General features: G+C 40.1%; 1 protein-coding gene across 2 annotated transcripts; it reads right to left on the bottom strand.

The window, feature by feature from the left end:
- Window positions 1–5528: 5528 nt before the first annotated feature.
- LOC102196701 (zinc finger protein 281-like) lies at window positions 5529–13288 on the bottom strand. Of its 2 annotated transcripts, none has more exons than XM_005753578.1 (7): window positions 13146–13288; window positions 10563–11084; window positions 10140–10253; window positions 9851–9974; window positions 8947–9030; window positions 8715–8833; window positions 5529–8380 (listed from the first exon to the last, which is right to left on the bottom strand). In XM_005753578.1, the coding sequence occupies exons 2-7, from the start codon at window positions 11013–11015 to the stop codon at window positions 6758–6760; spliced, it is 2517 nt and encodes an 838-aa protein (XP_005753635.1). In that variant the 5' UTR covers window positions 11016–11084; window positions 13146–13288; the 3' UTR covers window positions 5529–6757. The 2 variants fall into 2 exon arrangements, with proteins under 2 accessions (XP_005753635.1, XP_013771503.1); XM_013916049.1 differs by lacking the exon at window positions 13146–13288 and adding an exon at window positions 12829–12928.
- Between the last annotated feature and the right edge of the window lie 3768 nt (window positions 13289–17056).

Here is a 17056-nt window from a genome sequence, read left to right as displayed (position 1 = left end):
CACAAACCATCCCAAAACAGCCATGAATAATAATGAAAGTAATAACAATAAGTACATAAACATAAAGTCACTGAGTCATGGTCGCAGGACCATGACAGTTCAGTCTGTTACTCTTATTAGTCCCCTTCAGCTTGAGGTCATAAAGAGATGGCTGGACATTCTCCATCAGGAAGAATTTATCATTGCATTTACCACAGCAAGCCTTCCAGGTCCTGAGGCAGCAAAACAGCCCCAACCATCACACTACCACCATTGTATTTTACTGTTGGTATGAAATTCCTTTTCTGAAATGCTGTGTTAATTTTACACCAGATGCAATGGGACACAAACCTTTCAAAACATTTAACTTGTGTCTCATCAATCCACAGGTATTTTTTGAGTATTTTCCCAAAAGTCTTGGATATCATAAAGACCGCTTTTTTCACACAGGGCCATGTAGGTTAGGATTTTTTTTTTTTTTTACCTTTAATAATTAATACCTTTTGTGTTTACTTGTGTTCTCATTGTCAAATATTTTGAATTAATTGATGATCTGAAACACTTTAGTGTGAAAAACATACAAAACAATAACAACTCAGGAAACACTTTTTCACACCGCTGTATTTTGGACTCACCTTGTTGGTACAAAAAAAACTAAGTGGAGTTTATGGGAATAAATGTTTTGTTTTTAAGACAGGCTGAAACACCTAATGAATCCAAGGTCCACTACTGATGATGTGTCCTAAAGTTTTAATATTAAAATCTAGATCAGTTTTCTAATCCCAAAACCTAACCAGGGAAGTTAAAAAGAAACTAAAAATGGCATTATAGCTTGTGATACAAGACCAAAACACCCTGTGGAGTTGAGGCACACAGCGATGTGTCCTATTGGTAACGTTTCCAGGCTGCCTTTTCTCATAGTAGCCATTCCTCAAGACCATTTTTTTTTTATGTATTTATTTCTGCAAGTTTCAAAATTTTTACACATTCACAAACAGCGGGACAGAGGAACACAGACAATAAAGACAACAAAAAAAAATCAAAAACAAAAAAAAGGAACAAACAAACAAACAAAACAAAAACAAACAAAAACAACAGAGCAACAAACCCCACAACAGGGTACACGGCCAGCACTTATTAAGAACAGCAGAGAAGAAAAAAAGCAACTGGTATACATGTCAAACAACTCACAATCCAGTGAGTCCAATCCACAAGATCAAATCCAAAGATTGATAGGAGGAGCCGATAACAATTATGCAATATGTCTGTTTTGCAATAACAGTTATGGGCAACAGCTCAGAATGAAAGCACTTAAAACAACGTGGTCAGGACCCAGGGCGTGAACTGTCCTTCTTAATGTGGTCTATAAAGGGCCCCCACATCTTCCTGAACTTCTCCATGGAATCAGATGTAGAGAACCGAATTTCTTCCAAGTATAAACAGGAGACCATCTCCTCGAGCCACCTCTTGAAGCAGGGAGGGGAGGCAGATTTCCACTCCCCCAGAATCAGATGTTTGGCAATCACCATACCAAACACGAGGGCCTGTTGAACAGCAAAGGGAAGTGCCAAGGAGTCACTGGAGCAGCCCAGGATCACCATAAGACAGTCAGGATACAGTTGCCTGTTGTAAACAATGCTATAGAAACTAAAAATACTAGTCCAAAAGGCTGTAAGCGTAGAACAGGACCAAAAAAGATGGCCAAGAGTACCGTCCACAAGTTTACATTCATCACATTAGGGGGAAGACTTTCTCCATTTGAAGCGATGCATTATCAGGGATTGTAACATCTAGTCCTTTTGTTGAATAAAAAATATAGTGGCTAAAGACATAATTTAAAATGGGTTCTTTGCTAAGTTGTCTGTTATGTGTAGACACAACACTTGCTTTTTTGATGTTTAAATAATCCATAAATTAGTTTTAAGTGACAAAACAAACAAAAAGATTCCTCTGAAATGTTCGGATATGGAAATGAGTGAAAAATCAGCGAACGTCCAAATGAATCAAGAGGTGGCTCGAGACTTTTGCATGTTACTGAATGTGTCCATTTGCAAAATCTTTACTACAAACATAGATAAATCTGACTAATGCAAACAGAAATGTTATATTAATGAATAATGTTACTACTTGTTTCTTGAGTGAGTCTTTAGTCATGAACTACAGAATTATATGAACTGTTTATTGTCTCTTTATTGTCTGATTAGTGTGCGTGCAAATGCAGATATCTACCTGCATTTGCACGCTACGTAGGTGCGTGTTTTGCCAGCTACGTGTTTTGCCAGAATGTTTTGTAGACATGCCATGACTACGCGGCAATAACAGCAAAACCTCTTGCAAAATCTAAGTCCAAAGTCACCTATAACTCTGCGCATCTGTATCCCCACCCAAGGTGTTTCTCCTGACAGTGACACATATCCCACCTATGATGACTGTGATTAAGAACATGATTTTCATGAAAGGGAAGGAGGGTGATAACAGCTTGGCACAAAAAGACAGCGCTAATCATTATCTTGAAGAACCCTTGTCCTTGAAGGCTCCTCAACTGATTGGTTTGATTTTTTTTTCCGCCAGCCAATAATGCAGCATCACAGTTCATGGCTCAAATAATATCACATAAGTCACCATTAAAATAGCTTTACTGTTTCTTGATGTAGGCTTGCAAATCTGGAAGTATGATGTGTCAAAGATCATTCTTCCAAAACATCCATTGACACAGAGTATAGCTCCAAACATGAGTCAGTCACTGCACACGTCCTGTGTTAAAAAGCCATTGTCTTTTGGTCACTAGCTGATTTACCCTTCATTTGAACAGGTGTTCAGTCTATTTCAGTCTCAGGAGTGTGTTGAATCTCTTGACCATGTTAGTGTTTTATGCACTGATATGATAAATGGGTTGGGTTGCTATGCAGTTAATTCTGGTAGCTGATTGATCAACAAATCAGTGCTCAGGTTTTGGTTACTGAAATTCTAGTATTTTGTTTCCATATAAGGACTAATTGGCAGGCATTTGTGTCTGTGCAATGTGTCAATGCCGTCTACACATAACTGTATTCTGACCTCTAAACACCAATGTAGCAGAAACTGTGAACTTAAACCTGAGGCTTTAAAACTGGAGGCCACAAACCTGTGTGCTGCATCGTATCTTATGTCATATCTGGTTCCAACATTTGGAGAGCCATGATGTGTTAGTCCAGAGTCCTCTGTGATTGTAATTAGGTGATGAGCTTGACATAATTTTCACACTATAAGTGATCCTCCATCATTCGCTTACAAGCTTTTTGACAACTCCCCATTCATCATTCAGGTATTTACATAATACTGGCCTTTTGAGACTGAAAGCCATTATTTTCCATCAATTATCATTGGGTATATTTATGACAACCCTTTGCAACCTATTACCAGGCAAGAACATAGCTCTGAAAAATTTTGGATTGCATGTCAGAAAATTATTTACTTTATATTTCTCACCACCGCTCACTATTCAGAGAAGTGGCGAGACCTAGAATCACCTGGTAATGCTCATACATCCGATACAGATAACAGTTTATGGGCATGGGAATTAGCATATGTGGCACGAAGGCTATATGGAAGCAAACATGGGAATATATCAACGAGATTATAACTCGCCCCCATCGTCTGGCAGCAGAGCCTCTTGTCAAATAATACTGTAATAAAATTTTTTATCGTATCTGGGAGGGATCGCATCAGAGACTGTAAACTGTATTTACAAACCCAGTTCCTTGTTTGCCGAAATGGAAGCTTCTAGTGCGTTATTTAATGTCGGTAAGTGCTAATATATTTGCTCCTATTTAAATTCAGTAGACATGGACTACATAAGAAGGCCAATAGCTGTTATTATGCCACCAGAATCTGAATAGTTAAAAGCACCCAGTTATATTTATGTGAATACAGTAGCCTGCTTTGATATAGTACTGATATCTGAAGTTAAATTCTTCTAGTCCATGTACTGATCCTTATCAATAAGCATTTCTAATCAACAGTATTGAGGAATCTTTTGGATTTTGATACTTCTGGGAGACATAACGACAAATGCGCTATTTTTTGTAACAAAAAGTTTTTATTGGCTTCTCTAATCCGTTCATCATCTCAATAACAGGTACAGCCTGGGAAATCGTATCACATGGGGTCTAGAACAAATAAGACAAAGGAACGGGGAGGCCTCTGCTACAAAATTTGGTATTGAGGTGACAGTCAGAAAAAAAGCCATACAAAAAAAATGTCTTTATCATGCATACTGAAGAAATTAAAAAAAAAAAAAAAAAATGAACACACGTTTTTAGTGTTTTTGTACATTTTTGTAAACAATATCCTTCTAGAGATCATATCAAAACACATTATGGCAAGTAGCAAAAATAAGGGATATAACATGAGAAAAATGAATGTCCTATGAGGCATCTATAATGCAACACTGCTTGGCGTGGATGTTTTTTTACAGAAAAAAAAAGAAGAAAGAAATACATTTGCATTTTGATGAGTCATTTGCTCTATTATTGTAAACACAGGCAGTGTTAAATGATTATACAATATGTCGAAACTATACTACAAATATTCCCACTACATACATGAAACGCGTGTCCCTGCTTTTTTTTTCTTTTTTTATGCTTTAGTGATATGAGGTATATTTAGGTCAATCTTTTTGTCTTTTTCCCCCCCTCCATTTCACCCACTCTTTTTTTCTTTTATTCCCCTCTACTTTAAAAGCATAGTGTGTGTTTGGAGTGAAGTGGCTGGTCAGTCAGTCTTTGTTCCCTGTGATCTGAGCAGCTTCAAAGTCTCTTGGCTGTGGAGCTCACAGACATAGGAAAAGGAAAGAGGAGTGGGGGCTACAGCTCACAGGAAATCAACTAAATTAAATATCAACCCTGGCTGCCGGGACAAAATGGCTTTAGCCACGGAAGACAAAGAAGGCCATTGTTTATTCTTGCGAGTGCAGGGCTGCATTTATGGGGAAGGGAGGTGGACATAACTTTTTCTCTTTCTTAACTGTATAACCGAACCGATTCCTTGGAGTTACTACATCAGTGTGTTTTAAGCAAATCATAACAAATGAGAGGGATTGGCTGTAGGTCCGGTGATTACTTGCCTCTTAAAGAAAAAAAAAGAAAACAAAACAAAAAACAAGAAATCTGCAAAGTCAGTTGTGACTAGCGAAAAATAAATAAGATGGTAAAAGTATGCTGTCAACATACTCATACGTTTAAAGATATAGGGGTTCCAGCATGTCAGCCCATCTCTCGAAAACACTTAAATACAAAGAGGTACTCTCAAAATATTGTATAACAAAAATTATGGCAAATCTTTTTTTTTTTAACATCACCCGAAAAACCGTAACAAAAGAAAAAAAAGAAGAAAAAAAAAACACAACCCAACCCCCCCACCCAAAATCTTCTAGCCTTGAGAAAGGCATCACATCAAAATACATTTAAATGCCCACGGTCATGCCTAGTCAAACCCTATCAAAGCCCATCAAATAACCCACCCTCACCTCCCTCCCTCCCCATTACCCACCCTTCCATCCCTCCCTCCCCAAATCCCATTCACAGTTTTCTCCTCTTAAAATAATATTAATGATCATTAGCATAATAATGACGTATCACATATGCAAATTGAATGGGTTATTGTTGTTTCCAATGATGATTTGTTTTTGTTTTTTTAAAAGTGCTTGTTTCATTCCACTGACACAAATGAACAGCAAGGAGTGGAGTAGAAAAGTGGTGAAAATAACCCAAAAATAAAAGAAAAGGAAAAAACGGAGTTAAAATCACTTCTCCAACAGCACGTTGAAAAGATCACAGAGATTGGCGTTCACTCTCAAAACAGATGGCTGTAACGGTGGTGCAGAGTTACTTCGACAACCAAGCTGCTGCGCAGAAGCAGAGAGTGTTTGCACAGACTTCATCAACTGACACTGACCAATCAGTGATGTTCAAACATCCTCTTCACTTCAGAGCGGTGTGAAAACAATGCACTAGACTTTGCTACAAATCATCCTAACTGATGTACATGTGGCGCTCAACTAAAAAATAATAATAATAATAATAATAATGTGAATGTCTTCACATTTACAAAACAGTACCATAATCTCGACAAAGCTATACGCAGTAGAAACCATAGATGATCACCTATTGTAATTCGTTGTTCTGACAAGTTAAATAAACCCACCCCTCCCAAAAAAAAAAACGAAGAAAAAAAATCAAAGCTTTGAAGTATCAAGAATACCTGTAAAACTGTGCTAATTGCATCTCATAATACAAAGTCTTATTACACAATTTTGCCTATTTTCCTGAGTTAATACGTTTCTTGTAACAGACAATATATACTTTTTTTGCCATTTGAATTCTGGGCCTTTCCCTGACACAAATGTTATTATTACTGAAATCATCAACACTATTATTACTTTACAATTGTATGATGATTGGTAAAACAAGGGTACAGAAGATGAAGAAAACAAAAAAACAACAGCAAGTTCATAGCTACCATCTAAATGTTTTAAATTACATTTATATCTACGGTACGTTCATATCAAAAATCACTACTCTTGAACAGAAAATTAAGCGACTACATAATAAAAATGAATTTTTTTTTAAAAATTGCATTTGAGGCCATGGAAGACCCTCCCTGGTCATTTCTGTATTAACATTTAATGGCAGTGTTAAAAAAAAAAAGAAGTTTGCTACAAGAACAAAATTAGGATGGTGGAGGGGGGCTTTTATGTAACAGAACAGCCCCCCTTTACTGGATACACCTCGTTTGACCCTTATCTGAAACTTTGGCTTGTCGGGGTTTTTGATCCTGTACTCACTGGCTCACTGATGTCAGCTAACAAACTGGTATACCCTGAGAATTCTGACACTGGAGTCCGTATTCGATGGTCGACCTCTGTCCCAGGATCACTGCCGTAGCTCAGAGGGGTCCGACGTCCTGACTTGAATTGGGAGCCAAAGGCTTGAGCGAAGTTCTCAATCTGGTATGTGGTTTCTTTCGGGGGGTTCAGTGGGGACAGGTCTGGGTAGGTGGAGCCATTTGTGGGTGCTGGAGCGCTTCCTCCAGCCTTGGATTGCTGCCCCTTGGAGCTCTCTGCCGGGGCAGTGAGGTCCTGGGGAGGTAGGTTGAAGGTGCCAGGTGAGTGCTGCTTCTCCAACTGCTCAGTGAGCTCCTGAGATGGAGTCAGCTGCTGGTGGCTAGCAGATTCCAAGCTTAGGTGGTAGCCTGTCTGGGAGGGGGATCCAACGAGCATACCATAGTGGGATTTTGAGGAGGACGAGGAGGAGGTTGATGAAGGAGCAGCGATGGGCAGCGGGGAGGGGACAGCAGGCGGGTAGCCACAGTCCAGTGGGGATGTGGTGTACACGTGTTTGTCAGAGAACAGGGGCCCTGTGGGACTGGAGCTGCTCGAGAGGAGCGGGAAGGGCCCTGTTGCACCGAGGCTGGGGAAGGGTCCGCTATGGCTGGTGCGTTCCAGAGCCTGCAGGAGGAACTTTGAGTACTCGCTCATCACTGCCGTTTTGTCACCACCATTCGGCGAGTCATCCTCCAACTCCGGAGTAACAGGAGCTGCTGGCTGAAGGTCCACATGGTGTGGGTGGTCTGACAGGTCAAAAGTCACGTCATGGTGGTGTGTTCCCTCTGGTTTATGGCTATAATGGTCTAGCAGGCTTTGCAATACCTCATCTGGAATGCCCGACTTGTCGTGCTTCAGTTCCAGCGGCGAGGAGTCTAGCATGGCCAGGGTGGGCTCAGGTCCCAGGGAGCCCTGTATTACGCTACTGCCCTGGGATGCCATGTGCAGGGAGCCAGCTCCAAAGTCATTGTTAACTGCATGGAGGTAGCGCCGCTTTTTCACAAACTGCATTGCATCATCATAGTTGCTGCTGGTGGTGGGCCCCTGCTTGTTGCCCCCGGGTCCCTGAAGCAGACCCATGTTATCTAGGCCAGAAGCCTCCACGTGATCCATGGAGCTGGGCTTCTGACCCAACAGTTTCTGTCCATCAGAACCATCTTCCAGAGAAAGGAGGCCCTTATCAAGTCCCTTACGGCCAGCCTTTTTAAACACCAATTTGGGAGTACGTCCCGGCATGACCTGGTCAGAGCCCGAGGGGTCCATGCTGAAATCTTGCAGGCCCAAGTCACGGGCCATCCCCCCAGAAGATGAGGCCGCTGCCGCCGAGGCATTCTTCTTTCTCTTGCGTTCGCTGCCCTCCCCATTTTTGGACTTTGCTCTCCTGCGTCCAGAGGTGGTAGAGTTTCCCTGAGTGAGTGAATAGCTGCCCTGGCCTAGCTCTGCTTCGCTGAGCTCCAGCATGCTTGGGTCTAGGCCCTTCTTTATGGCTTCTCCACAAGTCCGTTTGTGCTTCAGTAACCGGTCTGTTCTTGAGAAAAACTAAAAGAGAGAAATGTGGGTTTAGTCTCCGCTGATGGACATTAGTATCTCTAAAATCCCCTTTTTGAAATTTTAACAGAAAATACACTGCAGTGGTAAGCAGCTGGGAACATAACCACTGAATTTGAACAACAGAACTTTATATTCGCTGACCTCTTGTGTGATACAGCTAATCCCATTAAGACCAGGCCTTAAGAGTGGCTTAGATATAAATGCTCAGATGCAAATTATGATAACATATGCACAACTGAAAGAAAAAGGATTTCAAACATTTAAAAGCTCAAGGAAATGTACACAAAACTAAACAGAGACAGAGAGACTACAAAGTGCCTACTTGTTGGCAGGTGTCGCAGCGATATGGCTTCTCGCCACTGTGTGTCCTTTTGTGCCTCTCCATGTGGTACTTCTGGATAAAGCGCATGTTACACTGGTCACAGCTGAAAGGTTTTTCCCCTGAAAAATACAGCAGTGACAGCATCAGGGCCTGTGCAACTCCCAACAAGTTTACAAAATAAACACGCTGTTCTGGTAGAGCCATTTATTTGAGTTACTGTGTCGGGACTCACCACTGTGAATCTTCTCGTGCCGCTGGAGCAGGTACTTCTGAATGAAGCTCATGTTACACTGACTGCACCGGAAAGGCCTCTCACCTGTGCAGTCAAGAGTACAACCATCCGCTCACCACATTAATTAAATCCCAGCCCGCGCCATAACTGAAGTCACAATAAAATCTATGCTATTCTGGTCGGGTTGCGCAAATATAAAGAAACCTGTGAGAGACATGCAGTAACCAGTAGATATAACAACATATTAGCATGTTTGAGAAACTGCACTGCATTACAGATATAGCATTGCAAAGATGCTATTACAAATCAATGTCTGTAATAATGGAAAAACAAGGAAATGGTTTCAAAATAAAAATCATATTGGATGGATTTTCCATTAAATGGTTTATGAGTTCTACTTCAATGAGCTAAGTAAGGAATTCCCAGCACAGAGAATGATTAAGATTTCCAGATAGACATGAGTAATCCGTGACTCAACGCTGGCTTTAGTGACTGTCTGGTTTCAAAAGAGGCCCCAGGTGCTTGTGGTGAAGAGCACAACGCCACATGTGTAGATCCATCACATCACATCACAAATCCAAATTTCATTTTCATTCCTCAAATTCTGGTAACAGATCTTTACCCCTAATGGTAGATTCCAGCTACCTTGAAATGAATCTGGAGCTATGTGATTTATACAAACTTCAGAGGTGTTATTAAGCAAAGAGACACAAGAAACAGGCACTGCCTCTTGTAGCTTTCTTTGTTCTGTTACTGATTTAACGCATCCTTTTTGCATCTCTCATCACTTCATATCCCCCCAACTTAAAGCATTGCAAAGCAACTTCAACAAAAAAAATCATTTGAATGTATTTATTGTCTAAATGCATGAAAACGGTGCCAAGAAGCACTGAAAGTCTCTCACCTGTGTGTATGAGCACGTGTCTACGCAAGTGGTAGGAGCTGCGGAAGGCAGCATTACAGTGCTCACAGATATGTGGTTTAGAGTTGGGGGATAGGCAGGCTCCATCTGCATCAAGCATCAAGTTCTAGAAGGGAAAAAAAACAGATACAAAATACAAAAAAAACATGAGTATAAGCTCATAATAATAATAATAATAATAATTTGCTGATTTGAATCAACACTGTAGGATACCTTTCAACTAACAATGCACATCATTTTCTTGTATAATGAGTCTAGAAAAGTCACCAACCTTTGCAGCATCACTGCGTTTCCTTCGAGCTTTGCCTCCCTGTCCATCTCCATTGCTCTTCCGTCCTCTTCTACCTGACGACTCTTTTGGCTCTTTAACTTGTCTCCCAGACATCTAAAGGCAAACACAACAAGCATTGGATTATTTAATTTAGTTCAGTTCATTGCAGTTCTTATTATCTTTGAGCAACTGTAACCACATAATTTCCTTAGGGACTAATAAAGTATTCTGATTCTGATACACGCAGTTAACAGATGGCTGTTATCACTGCTGTCACAGCCAACCAGGCACCAATATATGAAAATTTCCACCCTGAAAGTAAAGGGAAGAAACCAAGCAGAAACAAGGAAACTGGACAATTTTACACTAAACTAAACAACAATAAATCTGAAATAATATCTAAAAAAAGCAACCCCATCTCACCGGTTCTCCAAGGGTGCGGACATTGCTGAGGCTGAGGTCATGCAGGAGCATGTTCTGGTGATTTTGGTGGTGGGTTCCAAAAGACATATCTGCCATGTCAGTACCACTCTTCCCCGCGCCCCCTCCACCACAGTTCACCCCCTGTGCTCCACCCACGCCGTAGAGGGGCATACGGTAATCCAGCTCACTTGGCCGCTCCTGCTTAATGCCCATGCTGTGAAGGAAGCCCCCTGTGTTTGCAGCGGTGCCGCCCTGGTGTTCTGGAGGCGAGTCACGTTCTTTCTTCAGGATCATCTCCTGGGGCAACTCGCCCATGACGGACTGCGAGGCCAGCCGTGTAAAGCTGGTGACTGGCGGTAAGTGGCTGAACATAAGCATACCTGGTGCAAAATTGGGGTCCATGCCTCCGTTTCGCAAAAACTCATTGCCTAGCTTGTCCTGAATAATACTCATGGTGGTAGGTTTCCTTTGTGCAGGGGAGGAGGGTAATTAATCTAAAAAGGAATGCAGGAGGAGAATATCCTGAAAGGGAGAACAGATAAAAAGCCGTGTTCATGATAACAAGCACGAGAGTTCACAGATCCAAACAAACCACTTCATTTTGATGTGTGTCCTTATCACAGCATCACTTCCTCAATCTATAACAGCTACAAAGCAGAGCTACAACAAATTAAACCATTATTGATTATAAAATTCCTACATATTGGCTAATTACCAAATTATACAAAAGCCTTTGTGCCCTATAATAACCTCTAAATTTTTTAACTTTTTATTTATTACATAATTTTCTAGGACTGACCAAAACACTGGGTTTGATAACTGAAAACCTCAGGGTATGATTTGCACAAATATATTCAGTTTCCAAATGGAAAAAAATTTAAATCGTGCGATATGTCTAACTTAAAACAAATACCTCACTTTATAATTTACAACCAAGCATAATAAAACATCTATTACAACAATAGACTGAATTACTCTATAAAAACATTGCATCAACACACTCAATATACCACAGAATTTGACAGGTTTCATCAAGAAATTTAAGTTTGAAAATTGTGTGAATGAAGATTTTTGATTTTACATAAAGGAATACAGGTATTTTCTGAATATACCAGAAAAGACATGGTAAGGATGAATATAAATGCATGTGAGCTTAGTGAAGTAAAGTCATAGAAACCCCAAAACTGTTAAGCTTTTTTGAGGGGGCACTAAAACCACACCATTTCTATTCAATACCAGCAGGAGGAGGTGAAAAAAATTCAAAGATTGTATCTGAAATATTTAATCCTCCTCACGTATTGTTCTACATCTGACTCCACATGTGACTTGGACGGCAGCCAAAATAAAATCGGCGTAGTAGCTTGATCGCTAAGACGTGCATCCCTATTGTTTTGCACTTTGATGCATGCTGGACCACACCGCTTGCATCTCTGACTAATAAACCCAGCATGAGCGCAAAAGCTGGAGGCACTGGGCTGCAGTACTGGCAAATTAATCGGCTGAGTACACTTGCCTAAAACAAACGATATTTAGGTCAAATCGTGCCAGACATTAGGAGTGATTTTACGCAGACACAGTCGGGGGACTGTAAGCGCGGTGTTTGTGGAGAACAAGCAGAGTAAGAATTTATTGTTTGGTCTGCACCAGCTGACCATTTGGCTACGTGACACTGCTGTTCAACAGAAAGCGGATGAGCTTTTGTGATGCATTAGCCAGCTAGTTAGCATAGTTAGCTACTCGACTAACCACAATGAGACAACGCATCTCTGCGACCTCAATCAAAACAATCGCCTAAAAATGCCCCAGAAACGAAAAATCAGCCCCTCAAATAAAAGTCACAGCAATACCCAGAGTTACAGGACTCCAAATAACCGTGTGTGGTCAGCAATTCATAATTTGATAAGAAATATAATCTTTTAGCATGTTACCTATAGTTGCTATCAAGCTAGCTCACGCTAAAACAGCACCGCTGATTTAATGGTATCAAGGTGAATATTTATGAAATTAACCAGTTTCATTATTTGTAGGGAGCTTTTTAAAAAGTGAACTGGCACGTTTTGGGCAGGAAAATACAAGAAATGGCTAATAACGTGAAGTTAAAACGGACGCTGGCTTTGAAGAGAGCTCAGCGAAACGAAACGCTCATTCTCCAATTCCCCAGCTTTGATGACGCTCGTGAAATCAAATCTGTCTGGCTGCGAGCGACGCTGGCGCTCCGTTTATTGATAGCTAACTTTAGCTGCAATTAAAACCACACAATGCTCACCGGGACAGTCGGATATCAAAAAATTCCTCCCCGTTTCCCCCCGTACATGCGGACTTCCGACCTAATAAGTGAGCTACATGAAAACTGCGTGCTTTGCAGCAGCTGTGTTTATAACAATCAACTTGCCACGAGCTAGCTCGTTAGCCGTTAGCTGCCCCGACTGAAAACCCGCATTACGGCCCGTGGAAGAGAAACAATGATGCTGGCTCTCCGTGCATCCCCCGTTTGCGCCGAGCCAGACAATCGTTCGCACGAATCTCTACAAAGTCCTAAGAGAAAATCGCTCCGATTAAAAACCAATTTAATTTCCCACTCACCTACACATGACCGCAGCTGGTTTCAAACGTGCCCGTATTCTCTCTGTAATCGCCTCTTTGGGGTTTTATTGCCAAAACATTGTTCTCCGGCGGTCGCTGTTTTCTTCCATCTTGTCCTGGCGCGGGGAATTATGGGTGTCGCGGACGGGTCGTGAGAGGAGACAGGCGAAGTGCTGCTGAGGTTTCAGAGGTGCTCAACTATGCTGCTTTAGAAGCTCCGTGCATTACAGAAGCGTATAACGATACTGCCTCACTATGATGAGAGTTTAAGTGTAGATCTACGACCGTTCTAATTGGGTTAATGCTTATGTTAAAGGATACTTTCAACTCCTTTGACACACATTTTAATATACATGGTTTGATGTGCACTTTGTGCCACTTCACAACATAAGCTATCTGCTGCAACAAAAGAAAACACGTTTTTCAGCATAACTCTGACACAGCATGTTTAGAATGTTAGAGTTATTGCGCAAATGCAAGAAAGCAGCCCCATAGATGACGATCAGCATGACTCCAGCCTGAGGACATGGTATTTGTCCTTTGGCTCTTGAGCTGTTCCTGATTAGAGTTTGGAGTGTGGCGGTTTATGTCGTCGACATATGGCAGGCTGCTACGATTTGGGAGTTTACATACTGTGTGGGCTTGGTCTTCAGCTGTGTTTAGTATGATATTTAAAGTAACATATGCCTAAATTCTTGGACCCAAGGTTTCCCAACTTATTATTGCTTTGTAATGAGAGAACAGTATAACTTCAGTAGCAACTTAATTAATTTCATTTGCCAGTCATTGTGTTAATTCTTGTCATTTATCTCAGGTTTGGCAACAGAAAGCATAGAAATCATAGAAATCACAAAACGTTTTTATGGTGTAAGAGTTTGTACAGTCCTAACAAGCTTGAAAGTCAATATTTAGTATGACCACCAGAGATGGGCAGTAACGCGTTACTGTAATCTGATTACTTTTTTCAGGTAACGAGTAAAGTAAGGGATTACTATTGCAAAAACGGTAATTACATTACCTTTACTTTCCCGTGGGAACGCTGTGTTACTGTGTTTCTAAAACCGTGATTTTTTTTTTGCGAGGATGCCTCATGACAGTGACGTAAGCGAGTGCGACCTTCGTGACAACAGCTGTGTGCAGATCAACAATGGATCATATATCAAGTGCGGGAGATAGTATGAGCATGCAGCGTTTAAAGCGTGGAAGTACTGACCTTACTTTGAGTTTGATTCCATAAAAAGTGACAAAAACATTAGTGTCCGTTGTGCGTGGGAAGAAAACAAAAACCCCTAAACTTCCAAGCAAGCACCGGGAGTACACTACCACGTAATGGGAAACTCACAGAGAAACTCGGGGATTCTTCCACTGACCGCTGCGGCACACCTGCACCAGGGCAAACCTCCGCCTACGCCAGTCCTGCTTTACAGGTGAAAATAGAGCAACAGGACCGCTAGTCTTTGATGTTTTTTTTTTTCTGCTGTGTTTTACTTGCATCTATTTGAAAGAGTGAGTGTAAACACACAAAAAAATTATTTTATGTGCTGGAATGTGTAGAAAATAGGTTTAAATGTTAAACAAATTTCTTCCAGTCAGAGAATGTTGCATATAATTAAATTTTTGCTTGATGCATAAAGTTAAAAGATTAAAACTAATAAAACAAGTTTTAAAAAGAGACGTTTCCATTTGATTACATTTTGTATGATGGATTATGTAGAAAAAGTTGAATTGGGCTGAAAGATCTATCGCTTTATCACCTATTCAGGTTGTAAATCGTGTTTTTAAAAAGTAACTAAGTAACTAAGTAATTAATTACTTTTGAAAATAAGTAATCAGTAAAGTAACGGGATTACTTTTTTGGGAAAGTAATCGGTAATTAGTTATTGATTACTTTTTTCAAGTAACTTGACCAACACTGATGACCACTTTTCCTTTTCAACACACTGGAGTTTGTCTCCAGGCTTCCTGAAGGACATTTAAAGCTCTGTTTTGGATGTTGGCTGTCTTTTGTTCCGTTCTCTGTCAAGATGATTCCAGTGTGCTTCAATAACTTTTAAGCTCTGGGCTCTGGGGAGACCAATACATGACTGATGGTGTTCCACTGTATGTTTTTTTTTCCATTAAGGTATGCTTTTACTGCATTGGCAATGTGTTTCATGCTGAAAAATGAAGCTGTTGCCAATCCGATGTTTTCCAGAAGGTATTACGTGATGGATCAGAATCTAAAAATACTTTTCTGCACTCATAATTTAATCAATTTCGACAAGATCCCCCAACACCACTGGTAGAAATGCACCGAGTTTTACAGATGGCTATCGACACTCATGGTTGTGCCTCTCTTCTGACCTCCTCCATACACACTGTAGATGATTTACACCAGAAATCTGAAATGTAGATTCATCACTCCATAAGACCTGTTGCCACTGATTTTAAGTACAGCTGTTGTGTAATTTTGCATTTTGCAGCCTCCTTATTTCTTCAGGACTCAACTTTCAGGTATCATCTGCTGTAGATAGGTTTTTAGGTCTGCAAATATTCTTCTTTTGCCTTCTACTTCTCAAATTGTCTTTTAAGAACAGACCATACTGAGATATGGCAAGTTTTCAGCTAAATGATATGGTTGTGCAAAAATGATATTGTATGCCTGCCTGTACATTTGGCTAAAGAAAAGGGAACAAATTATGTGTTATCCTTGAGTTAGGTGAATGGTTTTATATACTTGAATAAGTCATAGGTGAGAGTGAAGTGGCTTGGCAAAACCAAACAAAAAAGAAAGAAAGAAAGAAAGAAAGAAAGAAAGAAAGAAAGAAAGAAAGAAAGAAAGAAAGAAAGAAAGAAAGAAAGAAAGAAAATTCCTCTAAAAATATTAAGGTACAAAGAGTGGACTGAAAATGAGACACAGCCAATATCCAAAGAAAAACTTTCAAGGCCTTCAGAAATCCCATGGAAGTATTGATCAAGACACAGAAGCAAAATATAAAGAAATAAATACTTAAGAGGTTACAATGAATTCAAAATACTAAAACAAGAAACATGAATTAAGTCTAAAATTTCAACCCACTGCAGCTCGAGGGTCTGTAACGTGAAAAATATTCAGTGTAAAGGTTAAATTTTGCTTGACTTCAATAAATATACTTAGTTTAATTTATAATTTAAAAGTGATTTTCCAAAGGTTGGTTGACTGAATGACACTTTAGGGAGCCAGCATGTAACTGAAACCCGCCTAGAGACAATACACAATCACTACTTAATGTTTTTTATGAGCTTGTTCAAAGGTTAGTGGTTTATGTCAGTAACTGTCCTTTTTGAACTGGTTTATATATTTTAATCATTACTGAAGCAGCTGTACGTTGAGCAAGAGTTCCAAGAAAGGGAGAAATTGTTCTATTTTTGTCCCAGTCTTTCATGCTTTAACACGAACTGTTAAGGAATTCAATAGTAGTGGATTTTTTCCTTGTCTTGATTACACAAAATATCACCAAGGCCTGTTGTTGGTCCATCAGCTGCACTTTGAGAACCAGTGCTTTAAAAAAATTTGAATTAAAGTCAAGATCACATCGTTCTTATTTTCTAAAGATAAGGTGCTGGTTAGCATTTCTTTGGAAAAATCTAGAGCTATTGACTCAGCCTGTTTTATCACCCGTGTAAATGTTATTGCAGTGGAATAGTGGTGGTAAACATTTCTTTATGGAACATTTTATTTTCTATTGAATAAAAAAGTAATAATAATAAAATGAATGTTTCTTCTGTTGTGTGATGAGTCTTTATTTAGGTTGTCGAAGCACTGCATCTGTCATTGAGTAGAAATGGTTATTCTGACTGATTGCACAGCAATCCTTGAGAGCTTTTTTCCTCCCACGTATGCATTTTCATTTGACAGCCAATATCATAAAGTATATATATATATATATATA

This window comes from Pundamilia nyererei, unplaced genomic scaffold, assembly GCF_000239375.1.
Source record: "Pundamilia nyererei isolate P.nyererei 1_Seehausen unplaced genomic scaffold, PunNye1.0 scaffold00440, whole genome shotgun sequence".
Classification (NCBI taxonomy): Eukaryota; Metazoa; Chordata; class Actinopteri; order Cichliformes; family Cichlidae; genus Pundamilia; species Pundamilia nyererei.
This window is presented reverse-complemented; position numbering and strand designations above follow the sequence as displayed.

Coding starts and splice junctions, on each gene's coding strand:
- LOC102196701 (XM_005753578.1), bottom strand. CDS start 11,015: ATGAGTATTATTCAGGACAAGCTAGGCAATGAGTTTTTGCGAAACGGA. Junction 10,254..10,562: donor TCCGCACCCTTGGAGAACCG/GTGAGATGGGGT, acceptor GTTTGCCTTTAG/ATGTCTGGGAGACAAGTTAA. Junction 8,381..8,714: donor GCTGCGACACCTGCCAACAA/GTAGGCACTTTG, acceptor TCTCTCTTTTAG/TTTTTCTCAAGAACAGACCG.